At 43.8% G+C, this 16,918-nt stretch overlaps 1 protein-coding gene across 5 annotated transcripts in view; it reads right to left on the bottom strand.

Annotated features, from left to right (window-relative positions):
• MITF (melanogenesis associated transcription factor) overlaps window positions 1-6,533 on the bottom strand; it is a 96,299-nt gene extending 89,766 nt beyond the window's left edge. For all 5 annotated transcript variants that reach the window (XM_006093765.3, XM_023758112.1, XM_006093766.3 and 2 more), the window contains exon 1: window positions 6,428-6,533. In XM_006093765.3, coding sequence (XP_006093827.1) covers window positions 6,428-6,483 — 56 coding nt within the window. In that variant the 5' untranslated portion in view covers window positions 6,484-6,533. The remainder of the gene's footprint in view (window positions 1-6,427) is intronic.
• Between the last annotated feature and the right edge of the window lie 10,385 nt (window positions 6,534-16,918).

Genomic DNA, 16,918 nt, shown 5'->3' with positions numbered 1-16,918 from the left:
ACCCACCCTGAAGGGGCTGTGGCCAACCTGCAAACAGCCATCAACCCCTCACCCAGGCTGGCCAGGCACTCCTATATAATAAAAGGGTAATATGCAAATTGACCCTCACCGCAGAACCACTGGGAATGACTGGTCGCTATGACACACACTGACCACCAGGGAGCAGGTGCTCAATGCAGGAGCTGCCCCCTGGTGGTCAGTGTGCTCTCACAAGGGGAGCTCTGCTCAGCCACAAGCCAGGCTGACGGCTGCCAGTACAGCGGTGGTGGTGGGAGCCTCTCCCGCCTCCTCAGCAGCGCTAAGGATGTCTGACTGCCAGCTTAGGCCCAATCCCCCAGGGAGCGGGCCTAAGCCAGCAGGTGGTCATCCCCCACAGGGTCCCAGACTGCAAGAGGGCACAGGCCGGGCTGAGGGACCTCCCCCGAGTGCACAAATTTTTGTGCTTGTGCACTGGGCCTCTAGTTTATAAAATAAAATAAAAAATATATTAAGAGAGTTTGATTGAAAAAAACTCTTTAACTAGGAGTGATGACCAAAAATGTTTAACAGATCTCAGTAACATATGAACAATGTTCTTCCAGGCAACTTTTATCATCAGAATTTTTAAAATTTGGTTATTTTCACCACTCCCAAAGAGTTTCTCACTTCTATACACTCCAACTAAGGAGAAGGTCCATCTCAGCATTTTCAACCAAGGATATGAGGATGCCATTTCCTCACTTTATGACTACACTGTTCTCCATTCCCAAAGATGGCACTATGGTGTGGCATACTCTTAGCACTCTACTCCCTTCAAGAAACTGTGTCTGAGAGTCAGAACATCACATGGTTCTAAAGCAGATGGGGTTGGTGTGGCTCACACTCAAGCTTTCTGTCTTCACACCAAGCCTCCTTCTACTAGACCACACTCTGCTCCCATTCACACCCAGCTGCTGTGTCTTAAAAGGTTCTGAAAAATGCATCCCCTATGAGTGTGTGTAATTGGCATGGCGTGGCATGATATCCCACCTAGAGTATTTTAGAAGGGAGAACTTTTTATCCCAAACTTGGACAATCTAATGACAGAACTCAGTTATCAGTGTGAAAATAATTGCAAGGATCTTTTCAAAGACAGAAAGCCCTTCTATCCTTACTCAAACAACTGCCTCAGGCACACGGTATGCTCTGTGGACTTGTCTGGACCACATCCTAATAGGTCAGAGAAGACTGGGAAGCCTTACCCTACCATCACTTAATAATTATTGCATGCTGACCAAGTTTGCATACTGTGTGGATATTGAGACAGAAGTACAAACTGTGGTCTCAGGAGCAGTCCAGGTGAAGGAGGCAGCCTGACACATAGGAGTGATGGCCTATGGTTGTCACATGTCATCGATGCCTGCCCAGGATCCTGTCCCACTTCTTTGGCAAAATACCTTGATTTCACTTTGAAGAACCAGCCTGCTCACTTTCAGTTCATGAGGTTATGGTGGTGCTACTAATTCCAGGCATAGAGACACACCCAGGCTGGCCAATCACATTGAAGCTCGTGCTACAAGATCGTCCAATAAGAGTCAGCTCTATGCCCTTGACTAGAACTACTGGGATAAAATAACTCTCTTTAAAGTTTGGGAAAGTGGTAGAATGTAGAATGTAAATCTGAAATTTCCTGGACCTATCTGGAAAAAGAAAAAAGCCAAACCAGAAGAAAGAGGGAACAGAGAACTGAAAACAAGGAAGAATAAAGAAGGAGCTGGTGTTTGGATGACAGTGAGCACCTGAATCAAACCATCCCTGAAGAGTTGATAAGGCTGAATGCTGGATGTTGATTTACAAGGGCCAATATCCATTTCTGATTAGGCCATTTGATGTGCTCTGGTGTACCACAAATGGTTTTTGTGACATTTTAGAAAATACCAGCAACGTAGCAGGATATGAAATTAACACCCAGAAATCTATGGCATTTTTATACACCAATAACAAATTCACAGAAAGAGAAACTAAAAGAATAATCCCATTAACCATTTCAACAAAAAAAATTAAGATACCTAGGAATAAACTTAACTAAGGAGGTAAAAAAAACTGCACTTGGAAAACTACAGAACATTGAAAAAAGAGATAGAGGAAGATATAAACAAGTGGAAGAATATATCATGTTCATGGATTGGTAGAATCAACATCATTAAAATGTCCATACTACCCAAAGCAATCTATAGATTTAGTGCAATCCCCATTAAAATACCAATGGCATACTTCACAGATATAGAACAAACTCTCCAAAAATTTATATGGAATTAAAAAAGACCCAGAATAGCCACGGCAATCCTGAGAAAGAATAACAAAATTGGAGGAATCACAAATCTCAAAACTGCCTCGTACTGGCACAAGAACAGACATATAGACCAGTAGAACAGAACAGAGAACCCAGAAATTGACCCAAGCCATTATGCTCAATTAATATTTAACAAAGGAGGCAAGGGCATACAATGGAGTCAAGACAGTCTCTTCAATAAATGGTGTTGGGAAAACTGGACAGATACAAGCAAAAAAAATGAAACTATACCACCAACTCACACCATACACAAAAATAAACTCAAAATGGATAAAAGACTTAATTGTAAGATGGGAAACCTTAAAAATCTTAGGAGAATCCATGGGCAGTAAAATATCAGACATATCTCATAGCAATATCTTTACCGACACATCTCTTAAGACAATGGAAACTAAGGAGAAAATAAACAAGTGGGACGACATCAAAATAAAAAGCTTCTGCACAGCAAAAGAAACCATCAACAAAACAACAAGAGAGCCCACTGCATGGGAGAACATATTTGCCAATGTTATCTCCGATAAGGGTTTAATCTCCAAAACTTACAGGGAACTCATACAACTTAACAAGAGGAAGATAAACAATCCAGCAAAACAATGGGCAAAGGACCTAAATAGATACTTTTCGAAAGTGAACATACATAAGGTCAAGAGACATATGAAAACATGCTCAAAGTCACTAATCATCTGAGAGATGCAAATCAAAACAACAATGAGGTACCATCTCACTCCTGTCAGAATGGCTATCATCAACAAATCAACAAACAAGTGCTGGCGAAGATATGGAGAAAAAGGAACCCTCGTGCACTGCTGGTGGGAATGCAGACTGATGCAGCCACTGTGAAAAACAGTATGGAGTTTCCTCAAAAAGTTAAAAATGGAACTCCCATTTGACCCAGTGATCCCACTTCTGGGAATATATCCCAAGAAACCAGAAACACCAATCAGAAAAGACATATGCACCCCTATGTTCATAGCAGCACGATTTACAATAGCTAAGATTTGGAAACAGCCTAAGTGCCCATCAGCAGATGAGTGGATTAAAAAACTGTGGTACATCTACACAATGGAATACTATGCTGCTGTAAAAAAGAAAGAACTCTTTCCATTTTCAACAGCATGGACGGACCTGGAGAACATTATGCTAAGAAAATAATCCAGTTGGAGAAAGATAAATATCACATGATCTCACTCATTTGTGGAATATAATGAACAACTGATGAACAAAAATAGATACAGAGACATAGAAGCATCGAACAGAGAGTCAAACCTTAGAGGGAAGTCAGGGGAAGGGAGCCGTGGTAAGAGATCAACCAAAGGACTTGTGTGCATGCATATAAGTATAACCAATGGACACAGACAGTAGGGGAATAAAGGCATGTGCTAGGGGGCAGGGGTGGGCGGGGAGAAGTCAATGAGGGGGAAAGGAGACATATGTAATACTTTCAACAATAAAGAATTAAAAAGAAAGAGAGAGAGATAGCATTCTTTGAAACTTCTGCCATCATGTTCCCTGGAATTTGACTGTAATGGCAGGAGCCCCAGCAGCCACGTTGGACCATGATGATGAGGCCCCTAAACTTAGTGATGGAGCTGGAATATACCTGGTTATTCATGAAGACAGGAATTTTTGTTTTATTCACATTTCTATTCCCCAGCACCTAGAAGAATATGTGGCACATAGTAGGATGAATAAATACATGTTCAATGGGTAAATTTGGTGTCTCTACCCTAACAAATACCCCACCTCATAAAGTCAGATAATACTAGAACCTTGGTGTTGGAAGACCTTCACTCAAACAATTTGCTTAAATCATCCAGTGACAGAGACACGTTTTTTCCAAGGAGATCTGAGTTCTAGAGACCGTATTTCCTTAATTCTAAGACAAATTTTCCCTTTGCACTTTAAGACTTTCCAAATCAAAACAGATCTTATAATCAATGTATATATTTAATAGAGTTTTCTCCTCCCTCAATCAGTTGCCTTATAATCAATAGCTAATTCAACATAAGGAAATACACTTGATAGACAATTCTGTAGCATTGGACTCTTCGTGGCCCCTCAATAGCTGAAATGAGTTAAAGTTTGGGTAATTCAGAAATCTGGGCTTGGAGAAACCCGTCCATAAAAAGGCAGAGGAAGAAATGTCAACTGATTCAGGATCTTGAATGAAAATCCACAGGACAGACAAGGAACAGCCGGCACACCCAGGCTGAGTCCTGGCTCTCCCCCTTCAGCTATGTGACTTCACCTGCCCACACCTCCATGTTCTCATTTGCAAAACAGGCAGGAAAAAGTACCTGTCATCCAGCGGATATAAGAAGCAAATGTGTTAATGAGCTGTGGTCAACACCCCATATAGACAGTCAGTAAAAGCTTGGCTAGGACTTCTTTGCCATGCGTTTTAATTCCTGCACTCGCACCCTTTGAACATCTCAGCATCTCACAACTAGTGAAAACTGAAGTGATTTTCTAGGAAGCCCAAACTCTTAGAATGTTGCTATGCTGTGCCTTTCTTTCCTAGAGGAAAATACAAAAGAAACAATTAACTCACAGGGTGCGCCCTCCCTGAAATAACAGGCACAAAGAAGTTAATGGGCAACAGCTCAGTGGACAAGGTTTGTCAGCAATATGTGCTAAGAATTTCATTCTGCGAGTCTGCAGGGAAAGCATGCTCCCACGGCAAGTATTTTTGTTAACCAGAACAAAACTTCAAAGTAATTAAGCAAAAGTAGTTGAAATCAAGATGAACTTGGGCATTCATTCAAGGGTGACAACACCACTGTGCATCAGAATGACACGTTTAGCCATTCACAACATCCAGCAATTTAAAATTAATATTTTTAAAATTATTAACTTATAGAGGACATTCTTATGAAGTATGAATCACAAGGGGTGATTATCATCTCACTATTATCTGCTTTACAAAGTAGAAATTTAAACGTTTTTAGCATGATGCCATTTTAAAGACATAATTATATATGTATATACTTTGTTCATAGAAATTATCTATCATTTTAAAGAGATAAGTAATTAAACTGTTTTAATGACATACAGCATGAAAAAAATCTATAAAAGTAAACTCGATGCAGCAAAAACAGCACAAGAAATTTGAAATCATTTTAATAGCTTCTATAAGATCTTTTAAGATATACCTACTGAAAATGAACTTTAGCCACATTTAAATTTGTGGGAATTTTCTTTCAAGAATCAGATTCTCAAAATAGTTCAGCTACATTTAGTATTTTTCCATTATTCTTGCCGTCTTTAAACACCTTCACAAGCTGCTGAACATAATGCTTTCCTGACTTAATCAGAGCCTCTCTCATGACCCAGGAACGCTCAGTAAATAATTATTAAGCCCAGAGGTGGCTTTTGCATAAGTTGATTTGCCTGAATGCCTATTCACCCAGGAACACAGCTCTTAGTATTATTTGCAAATCTTATCACCTAACATTGAAAGTAAATGTTAAAGAAGGTGGGGAGAGGTATCATCCATTTAGTATTTCTCCATTTTAGTACTTTTTTTTTTTGAAACTGACTATTTCAGAATTTGTTCTACATGTATATGCCCAGCAGATGATTCTAATGTTTGGATGTTTTGTTTTCCTCTCAAAGAGAAAACAATCAATATATAGAAATGCAAATGATATGTTTATTAATGCAACTGTTACCATTCCAGTCAGGAGTGAAAAAGTAGAAAAACCCAAGTGTCTGCAAAGGGACAGTTCTAACAATGTTACTATTAAGCACACTCTTTTTCCTGAGAAAATCCTTTCCAATTCCTAACAAGCTGGACTACAGTCTACCTTGTAATCATAAATCAAGCCCTGTTCGGAGATTTTTGCAAGCAGTCATTTTTGAGAATTATTAATTTAACACCAACATTCAATTTTAAACAGAAAGGCAAAGAGGCTAGCATTCTGATTCCCCCTAATTTCTCTCTTCTCCTTGTCATGCCCACCTAGAGGCACAGTGCAAGCTGAATAAAACCACAAGGAACAGTTCCAGTGTTTTAACTCCCAATAAAACCTTCCCTTTCTCTGGCCTTCCCCTTAAAACAAAAATAACTCCTGCTAAGTGGTCCCTGGATTATTTCCAGAATAAGACTTCACTTACAGATGCAAGCTCTCAAAGGCACAGGGCATGAACATCTGAACTCTCAGCGCCTCCATCTTTTTCCTTTAAGGTGTTCTGCAAGCCCTTGGCGAAGAGTGAAAGTCAAAGTTAGTCCTGGCACTGGCTGTGTCACTAGGGGTGGCTCCTGATAAGGCCCTAGAAACTCCAATCCAAACACAGCTCCTGCTAAAAGGTGCCTGGTGTCTGTCTGCAACAGCAGACCTGTTTAATCCAGTACCTACTGTACCTGCAGGACAAAAGTGCTGCCTCACACAGCACAGGGCTCTGCAAGGACCCAGGCGGCCAGGCCGGCGTGGGCCCACTCAGCCCTCCGGAGTGCAGGGACTGCTGAGGCTTGCGGCGCTGACCATGCTTAGAGGACAAGAAAGGAGAGATAACTTCACATAGCAGAGAGTTTTAACACTTTACAGAGTCACAGAATCCAGGCAAGCTGGGGGCTGCTGAGCCCCTTCTTGGCTGGGGGATCTCCAGCATCCACTCATCACACACCACTGGCTGTCCTGCCCTGCCCCTGTGAGTAGGCACTTTTGGAACCAGAGCTTGCTCAAGGCACATGCTCTCCTCCTGGCAGCAGTCCTTACCCTCAGACCCCAAGAACCCAAGAAGGTGGCCCTTGCCCAGTCCTGGGGGAGTCAGAGGCAAGCTGCTTCGTATCGTGGGTACCACCTTTCAGGACATGCACATCTTTAGGCCATAAATCGGTGTGTTCTTAGACTGTTGTGCAATTAAATTCTAAACATACTTGATTACAAGAAAAAAACACACACAGAAACACATGTTCTTAAAAGACACTAAAGGCCAACATGAAAACAGCAATATTATCAAGTGCTGATGCTGCTCCTGTGGACTCGCACAGCAGAGATGCCTGCAGTGATGAAAACAGGATCTCTCCCCACACACAACTCAAAGGTCAGAACAAAGGCGTCTGGCAGTGCCAGCTGTGACCCTGGGCAAGTTCCCTTACCTCTCTGCCTAAGAGTTTGTCCCAGTAAATGGCTGGAAAACAATGCAGTCTCTATAAGCTATAATCAATCTCAAATTCCATCCTGTAATGAAATTATCTTCCTAAAAGTTCCCTTTTATAATCAGAAACATCCAGCCAGGAGTCTCAAACAAGCTATTTCCAGCTTTTTTTATTTTGTTCATTTTTCATTCATTCATTCTTTGTTCAGTATATACTTCTGGATCACCGACTACGTCAGGCACTGTATAAATTCTTGGGGTTCACAGTGCAGTGGGACACATATAAGTAACCACACACATATGTAATGACATGTACTGACTACTCCAGGGAGCTGGGCAAGCCTCCGAGGCATGGGTCAGGAAAGGCTTCCCTTAAGGCAGGACCTGGGCTGACATCTGAGTGGAGGAGTGTCCTGAGCTCAGGTGGGAAGTTCGAAGGAAGACCCATGTGCCTGACGGGCACAGAGCGCGGAGAAGGCGGGCACCCATGAGATCAAAGCCGTGCCTGCCCGAGCTTGTAGGACCTGGTGGCCAAAAAAGGGGAGTTGGCTTTGATCCAAGATGAGAGGGAACACTGCCACGTTGTAAACAGGGGAGCCGTGGGCTCAGATCTGAGTCTTTAGAAAGGCCCCTCTGGCTGCTGTATTGAGAACCAAATGGAGAAGGGGCAAGACTGGCCATTGCAGGTCCTGGTGGGAGGCAGACAGCTCATGGGAGGAGGGCAGGGGGAAGGAAGGGGTGCACAGAGAGCAGATTACTATAAAATTAAAGACCAATAAGTAGGAAGAGGGGAGGGGTGAGGAACCCCCTCCTGCCTCTGGCACGAAACGGCAGGAAAATGAACAACGCAGTTCTGGTGTCAACATATCCAGGTGGAAACCGCGCCCTTACAGATCCCAGGACCTTACAGGTGCAGATCACTGAGTTTCTGTGCCCAGATTCTTCACCGGAGGAAGGGAGAGGCCATCCACCGGTTCCAGTTAGAGACAGAGGCGACAGCACGTGCCAGGCGACCGGCATGGTCTCTGACACACAGCCAAGCGCTCCGTTGAGAAATGGCTCTCACGTGCGGTCAGGCCTGTTATCCCAGACCCCCTTTCCCAAAAACAGGCAAGTGTGAGATCGAGGAAAATGGAGAGCGCAGGCATTACCATATCAGGACATTAGGGGGTTGCTTTTAAAAAGCTGAGCTGGCCTCTCTCCTCCTTGGGCACTATTTGTAACTGCATAAAGTTACAAGGTACCAGGTACATTTTAGAACTGAAACCCTGATGTATTCCAGGAGTGGGCAAACTTTTTGACTCGAGGGCCACAATGGGTTCTTAAACTGGACCGGAGGGCCGGAACAAAAGCATGGATGGAGTGTTTGTGTGAACTAATATAAATTCAAAGTAAACATCATTACATAAAAGGGTACGGTCTTTTTTTTTTTAGTTTTATTCATTTCCAACGGGCCGGATCTGGCCCGCGGGCCGTAGTTTGCCCACGGCTGTATTACACGCTTACACACAGAATAAGTCTGTGCCCTGCACAGGCTCTCAGTGTGTAGACCATGAAACCACCAGCAGGAACTCCACTCCTCCAGGGAGGGGCCTACGATGGTGCCAATGCTCCCTGGCATGTTCACACAATGACATTGCCTGCTTTTTATCCTGAGCAACCCACCACCCCAAGAAAGCTATCCATTGACCATTTATATCACATTTAAGTATAATTACTTCTGAGGTGCATATGTCCTACTTATGAACGGTATTCTGGAAAGATCTTACTGCACCAGTGCTCCACAGGAATCTGCAAGGACACAGCAAGGCAACGTCCACCAGCAAACGCACTGAAGCGGGACTTCAGTGTGCACATCTGCCATCACCCACACAATTCCTGAAGTGCTGCACACCCCCCCCCAGAATGAGACTGCTCCCCAAGTGGTCACCCCATTACTCTGCAGATGTCCTCTGAGCGGCAGGAGCCACACGGTCTGGTTTCCATTGTATCCCTGACAGTCCATGGTTGGTGTTGACTAAATACCTTTAAAATGAATAACTCTATAATACGTAAGCAACTCTCTTGTACACATTTTCACTATCCACATGAGTATCCTAAGTGCCTATATCTATATATATATAAAAAGCTAATATGCTAAGTGTCCTTCGGACTGGTAGCTATGATGCGCACTGACCACCAGGGGGCAGATGCTCAACGCAGGAGCTGCTGAGCTGCAGTGACTTGGCAGCGGTGATTCTTGGGTGACGCACCCCGAAACCAGAGAGGAAGGAGTCCAATTCCTCATGTGGCCGCGAGATTACACCTTCAGCCGTGGGTTATGTTGTTGCTGGGACACTGTCGCCCCGAATCTGGTTTACTGCACACTTGCGTTTGAGTTCCACGCCCTGTACAACAGCAACTTTGCAGAGTGCCCTCTTGCACTCCAGGACCCTTCGGGGGATATCAGAGAGCCGGTTTTGGCCCGATCCCTGAAGGCCAGGTGGAGGGATCCCACCTGCTGGAGGGACCTCGCTCACTCCGTCTATGCCCTTTGAGCCACAGCACCACCCCAGGTGCGGCTGGCAGGGGAGGGACTGCAGGAGGTTGGTTCCAGGGTGTGTCCAGCCAGTCTTACTCAGTCCCACCCCGACAGCCACCTTCTAATTAATTTCCTTTCAATGTGCACGAATCCGTACTCTGGGTCACTAGTAATGCATATTTGTACACACACACAAATCCTAATTTAAACACAAACTAAAACATGATGGTAAAGAAAAAGGAATATTTTAGAAAATGAAACACTGAATGCAAAGTGAAAATATTACCTATATTATAATGCATTTCAAATCTTAATTACTACTCCTCGCCCCGAATTCCAGCAAATCAACTAGAGCTGGTAGAATTTTTACTGGCCTTTTAAAGATGGCCTTGACTGAAATGGAATCCAAAACTATCAATCATCCTAGAGAGAGCCAACTTTTTCTTTGGATATAAAATTTGGGCCTCAGAATCGTTTTGGAGGAAAAACTCAGTCACTGTGTTGAATGGGTTAGAGAAGAGATAAGAGGTGTTACTTGTTATCCTTTCCAAAACTCTGCTGGGGGAAAGTAGAAACACTGCTTCATCACAGTCGGAATTCCTCTTATTTTATTTGGGTATCGAACGCTTCACTGCCCCAATGCACACAGTCTTCTTCTATCTTTCCTTCTGACAGCCACTGCCCTTCTTGGTGAGCTCACACCTCCGCACTGCCTCAAGCAGCCAGCACTGAGGGCTTGCTCCGCGCAGGCACTGTAAGGACCCAGGGACCAGCTCCTCCTCACAGCAGAGGAAGCATCACCAGGTCTCACGGGTCTCCACTGTGGATGGCTCCCAAACCGGTAGTCCTACAGAAGCACCTGGGACCCCTCTCCCCACACCACCCCCTTAAAATTAACTCAAGAGCATTTACAAGCCTAAATGTCAGGGATTTTTCCTGAAACAAACAGGGGCATGGTTTGGAATTCTGGGATTTTTTTTAAAGATTTCTTATAAAAGTCTAATGCAGCGGTTTTCAACCTGTGGGTCGCGACCCCTTTAGGGGTCGAAAGATCCTTTCACAGGGGTCGCCTAAGACCATCCTGCATATCAGATATTTACATTATGATTCATAACAGTAGCAAAATTACAGTTATGAAGTAGCAACGAAAATAATTTTATGGTTGGGGGTCACCACAACATGAGGAACTGTATTAAAGGGTCGCGGCATTAGGAAGGTTGAGAACCACTGGTAATGTAAAGTCAGGCCTGGGAACCAATAATATATAATGTAACATAATGCCCATAATTATACACAATATATTATTTGTAGACAGCTCTCTAAGGGTGGCAGTAAAACCTTTAAGAATGTAAGCTCCCTTTCTTTGTTGAATAAAGAAGTCTTTACTTGTACAGTTTGATTCTTTAAAGTGTCCACGTGGAATTACTATGGATGTCTTTTGACTGTTCAGTGAAAGCCTTCCTATGAGGGGAGGAAGAGTACCATGACATGGTTAGAAAGCCCCAGGGTCCTCGCTCCGCGCACAGCACTAAGCTCACATGCTGGGGAAAGCAAGATGCCACGGAACGGCCTGACTCCAGCACCCGTGGCGCTCCAGCCATGAGGACACTGTTCTCAGTGCTGCAGGGAAGACAACAGTGAGGGTGTGAGAGGGTCGGCTTTCAAGGGGCTCCCACCAGAGAACCACAACCCCCAGGCGCAGGCCTGTCACGGATAGAGTGCGATGAGGGGCTCCATCCCAGGGCCACTCCTTCATCTTCCAGGTAAGGGCTCACAGGGTTACACTTCCCCAGGGAGTCTTCCCTGCCCAGCTTACCTGAAGCAGAAACACCCACTCTGTTCTGTGCTTTCTCAGCAAATGCTTCTTTCTTTTATGGCACTTAATCCAACTGGTAATCATTTTATTTGTTTAATTGTCTTTTACCCTTGAGAGCAGGGTCCTTTGTATTTATTTCATTCTCAGTGACTGGCATATAGTATAAGTGCTCAATAAATATTTGACGGATGGGAGGACAGGAGGGAGGGAGGGAGGGAGGGAAATGATCAGGTAAGGAAGGACCCATGAAGCATAATTTGAGGGTGGCACTTAACTAATTAGGAAGGAAGTCAACAGGCATAAATGAGACACACAATTGTATACTCTTTGAAGCCTTGTAGTTGCTGAACACAACTAACTTTCCATAAAGTACTGGGATACAAAGTTACAAGGAATGGATTTAGCAGTCCTAATTTGACACTCTTACAGCAGTGCCTAAAGGACATTTAATGACCACCTAGTTGCAGAAGTAACTGTTCAGTATACTCAATCACCTTCATCTCTTCCATCCCGTTTCTATTTTTCTCTACCACCAAGAACAAGTCTCTCAGTAGCAATGATGGTACTCGCTGTAGCTGGCACAAAACAGATGCCCTTTAGGTCTTAAAGGAAAATGCAGACAAGACCAAAAGGATCCCAGATAAACCGACTGAAGCTCATGCAACATTATTAAAGAACTGTTCAGATGTTTGCACAAACATCCAAAGGGAAAAATTAATGTTTTTTAAAAATTGTTTGGAAAAATTTGTCCTAAAAATAAAAGTATAATCTACAAAGAGGTGTCTCAAATTCCCTCTGAAGTAAATTTTTAAGCAACTGAAGGGAGAAATGCATGAAATAATAGGTTGGACTTTCTTTTAATATAACAATCAATACAACAGATTAATGTCCTATCTTGAACTCCCTGATATTCTCTCTTAGGGTTCACTTTAAAAGAAACATTTGTTCCTCATTAAAGGAATATTTGGAGGCTGTTTCTTATCTATAAAAGGCAACAGAGTGTTTGCAATAAGCAGACCACAACCTACAATATAAACAAAATTCATGAGACAGCACGAAGGTGGAGAGGGAAACACTGAGGAGATCAGGCCATTTTGAAGGTAAATTCTTCAAGTGACAAATTTAGTAAAACTGCAACTTACTTTAGGTAAATAAACAGGAGAAGATGATGTTGCTGCCACTGTGGGGGGCAAAGTTATTCACAATATGATTTCACAATAAATAAAATCTTCTACTTCAATACTTTAAATTTGTGGAGTATTTCTCTCCATTTAGTGGTCATCTCCTAACTCACTTAAAAATAAAAATGTGTTGCCCTGACCGGTTTGGCTCAGTGGATAGAGCGTTGCCCTGTGGACTAAAGGGTCCCAGGTTCAATTCCGGCCAAGGGCACATGCCTGGGTTGCGGGCTCGATCCCCAGTAGGGGGCATGCAGGAGGCAGCTGATCAATGGTTCTCTCTCATCATTGATGTTTCTATCTCTCTCTATTCTCTCCCTTCCTCTCTAAAACTATCCATTTAAAATAAATAAAAAATAAAAATGTGGACCTCTCTTTCACTGTAGCGTCTTTTAAAAATTAATTAAAGATAAAAAAGCAACTGAAACTTGACCACAAACTTACACCATACACAAAGATAAACTCAAAATGGATAAAGAACTTAAATGTAAGACAGGAAACCATAAAAACCTTAGAGCAAACCACAGGCAGCAAAATATCAGACATTTGTCGTAGCAATATCTTTACCAATACAGCTCCTAGGACAATGGAAATTAAGGAGAAAATAAACAAATGGGACTACATCAAAATGTAGAGCTTCTGCACCGCAAAAGAAACTATCAACAGAATAAGAAAACCCACTAAATGGGAGAACATATTTGCCAATGTTACTCCGATAAGGGTTTAATCTCCAAAATTTACAGGGAACTCATACAACTTAACAAGAGGAAGATAAACAATCCAGCCAAACAATGGGCAAAGGACCTAAATAGATACTTTTCGAAAGAGAACATACAGAAGACCGAGAGACATATGAAAACATGTTCAAAGTCACTAATCATCTGAGAGATGCAAATCAAAACAACAATGAGGTACCATCTCACACCTGTCAGAATGGCTATTATCAACAAATCAACAAATAACATGTGTTGGTGAGGATGTGGAGAAAAGGGAACCCTCGTGCACTGCTGGTGGGAATGCAGACTGGTGCAGGCACTGTGGAAAACAGTATGGAGTTTCCTCAAATAGTTAAAAATGGAACTGCCATTTGACCCAGTGATGCCACCTCTAGGACTATATCCCAAGAAATCAGAAACACCAATCAGAAAGGACATATGCACCCTTATGTACATAGCAGCACAATTTACAATACCTAAGATTTGGAAACAGCCTAAGTGCCCACCAGCAAATGAATGGATTAAAAAACTGTGGTACATCTAAACGATGGAATACTACGCTGCTGTAAAAAAAAAAGTTACCATTTGCAACAGCATGGATGGGTATGGAGAGCACTATGCTAAGCAAAATAAGCCAACTGGAGAAAGATAAATACCACATGATCTCAACTATTTGTGGAATATAGTGAACAACATAAACCAATGAACAAAAATAGATCCAAGACAGGGAAGCATTGAACTGACTGTCAAACCTCACATGGAAGCCGAGGGGGGAGGAAGGGGGTAAAAGGTTAACCAAAGGACTTGTAAGCATTACCAATAGACACAGTCACTAGGGGGTGAGGGCATGTGCTGGGGGGGGGGGAAGTGGCTGGAGAGAGGTCAATGGAGGAAAAAAAATATATTGTAATAGCTATGTACGGGCCGAGGGGGGGGGGCTTGAAATATTAGGGGGACCACTCTGTAAAGTATATGATTGTCTAAGCACTATGTTGTGCACCTGAAACTAATACAGAATAATACTGAATGTGAACTATAATGGAAAAAAAGAAGAAGAAAATGAGCATGCAGGATGTCTGCCATCCTCTGAAGGGTGTTGAGGTTGAAGAAGGAGCATATGCCACCATCACCATCACATCATCTCTCTTCTTCCAAGCAAGAGTCAAGACATTAAGATGTGTTAAAGCAGCATGATGCTCAGCGATAAGAAGTGGCCCCCACAGGCCACCTTAGCTCAGGTTCTGGATGCTAAGGAAGGTGACCCCATCTTCCCAAGTTTCCATCTCTGAATGAGATACCAGGGCATGAGTAGCTCAAAGGACCACCCAAATCCTTCATGGTCCCAGGAGGAGCTGGAAAGGGGATGAAAATGAAGGGAAGGGATACTGTGTCAGCTAGGCTTCCTAGTAAATTAAATATTTGTTTCCAAAATTAAACATTTGTTTTCAAAAACTAAAGGCAGAGACAGATGGTTTCTCATGGACAAGCATGCTATGGTGGAGATGGTACGAAGTCAACAGATGGAGATATGGAAACTCCAACTTGGAGAAGACATGGTAAGGATCCAGGACAGTGGTTTCAACCTGTAGGCAGCAAACCTCTGAATGGTCCAGTATTTCACAAACAAATGAACAGCTGATATATCTCTCCCACAGAGAGAAACTTAGCCCCATTTTTCATCAGCAGACAGCCTAGTGTGGTGGGAGAATATGGACTCACACATGCAGACAGCCCATATGTAGCTTTACCTTGGGCAACTTATTCAATGTCTGCATCTGTAAAATGGGAATATTAATATTAACTGTTTAATAGATGAATGTGGTGATGAAATGAGATAAGGTATAGAAAGTTCTTAGCACAGTGCCTGAAAAAATAGCACTCAATCAATGTTATGCAAGGAACAAGGACTCTGTTTCAGAATACTGCAAGGAATGAAGTCCGCCCTGACAAAGTCAAGGAACTTCAAGTTGTAGGGCAAATAAAAGTTATTATTTGGAAGCAACAGTAAAGATGTTCTTGAAACTTGATATCTGAAGAGATGTCATGAATTCAAAATATAAGCTTAGAAAGGTCTAGAGAAGTTTTTTAATAATCTATACTAATAAAAGCGTAATATGCTACTTAGACTGAACAGCCAAACGACTTTCCGGACGTCATTCTGGATGTCCTCCCGGACAAAGCCACGGTGGCGTGGGCCAAGGCAGAGGCCAAGGTTAAGGGTGATCAGGAAGGCAGGCTGAGTGGTTGGGGCGATTAGGCTGGCAGGGGAGCAGTTAGGGGTGGTCAGGCCAGCAGGGGAGCAGTTAGAGGCGGTCAGACCAGCAGGGGAGCAGTTAGGGGCATCAGGCAGGCAGGCAGAGGCAGTTAGGGGCGATCAGGCAAGCAGGCAGGCAAGCGGTTAGGAGCCAGCAGTCCTAGATTGTGAGAGGGATGTCCGACTGCCGGTTTAGGCCCTATCCCACAGTCAGACATCCCCCGAGGGGTCCTGGATTGGAGAGGGTGCAGGCTGGGCTGAGGGACCCCCCCCCCCCATGCACGAATTTCATGCACCGGGCCTCTAGTCTATCTACACTAATAAAAGAGAAACATGGTAATTAGCGTACGACCGCTACCCTTCCCATTGGCTAATCAGCATATCCTTATGCAAATTAACTGTCAGCCAAGATGGCGGCCGGCAGCCATGCACTGAAGCGAACAGGGAGGCTTGCTTGCTCCAGTGACTGCGGACTCCAACGTTCCCCACCTGACTTGCCGGCCTCTCAGCTGCAACTCTAAGCAACTATGTTGCAAATATAGAAGCTAAACAAAACCCTAGAAACCGGCTTTCAGTCAGCCGGGCTTCAGCCAGCCGGACCGCAACATTGTATCAAATACAGAAGGTAAAGGCCAGAAACCTGCTTTCAGCAGCCTCAGAGCTAAAGCTGGCCCAGAATAGAAAAAGAAAAAAGAAAAAAAGGAGCAGTTGGGAGCTTCAGTCACCCGACAGCCTGAAAACGGCCCTCAGCCCCTCAGCCAGGCTGGCCAGGCACCCCAGTGGGGACCCCCACCCTGATCCAGGACACCCTTCAGGGCAAACCAGCCGGCCCCCACCCATGCATCAGGCCTCTATTTTATATAGTAAAAGGGTAATATGCCTCCCAGCACGGGATGAGCGGAGCAGCGAGGCTCCCGGCACCGGGATCAGCGTGACAAGGGGCAGCGCCAAACCCCCTGATCACCCTGCAGCTCTGTGTGTGACAGGGGGCGGGGCACAACTCCCTATCTGCCCTGCTCTGT

Source organism: Myotis lucifugus, unplaced genomic scaffold (genome assembly GCF_000147115.1).
Source record: "Myotis lucifugus unplaced genomic scaffold, Myoluc2.0 scaffold_123, whole genome shotgun sequence".
Taxonomy (NCBI): domain Eukaryota; kingdom Metazoa; phylum Chordata; class Mammalia; order Chiroptera; family Vespertilionidae; genus Myotis; species Myotis lucifugus.
This window is presented reverse-complemented; position numbering and strand designations above follow the sequence as displayed.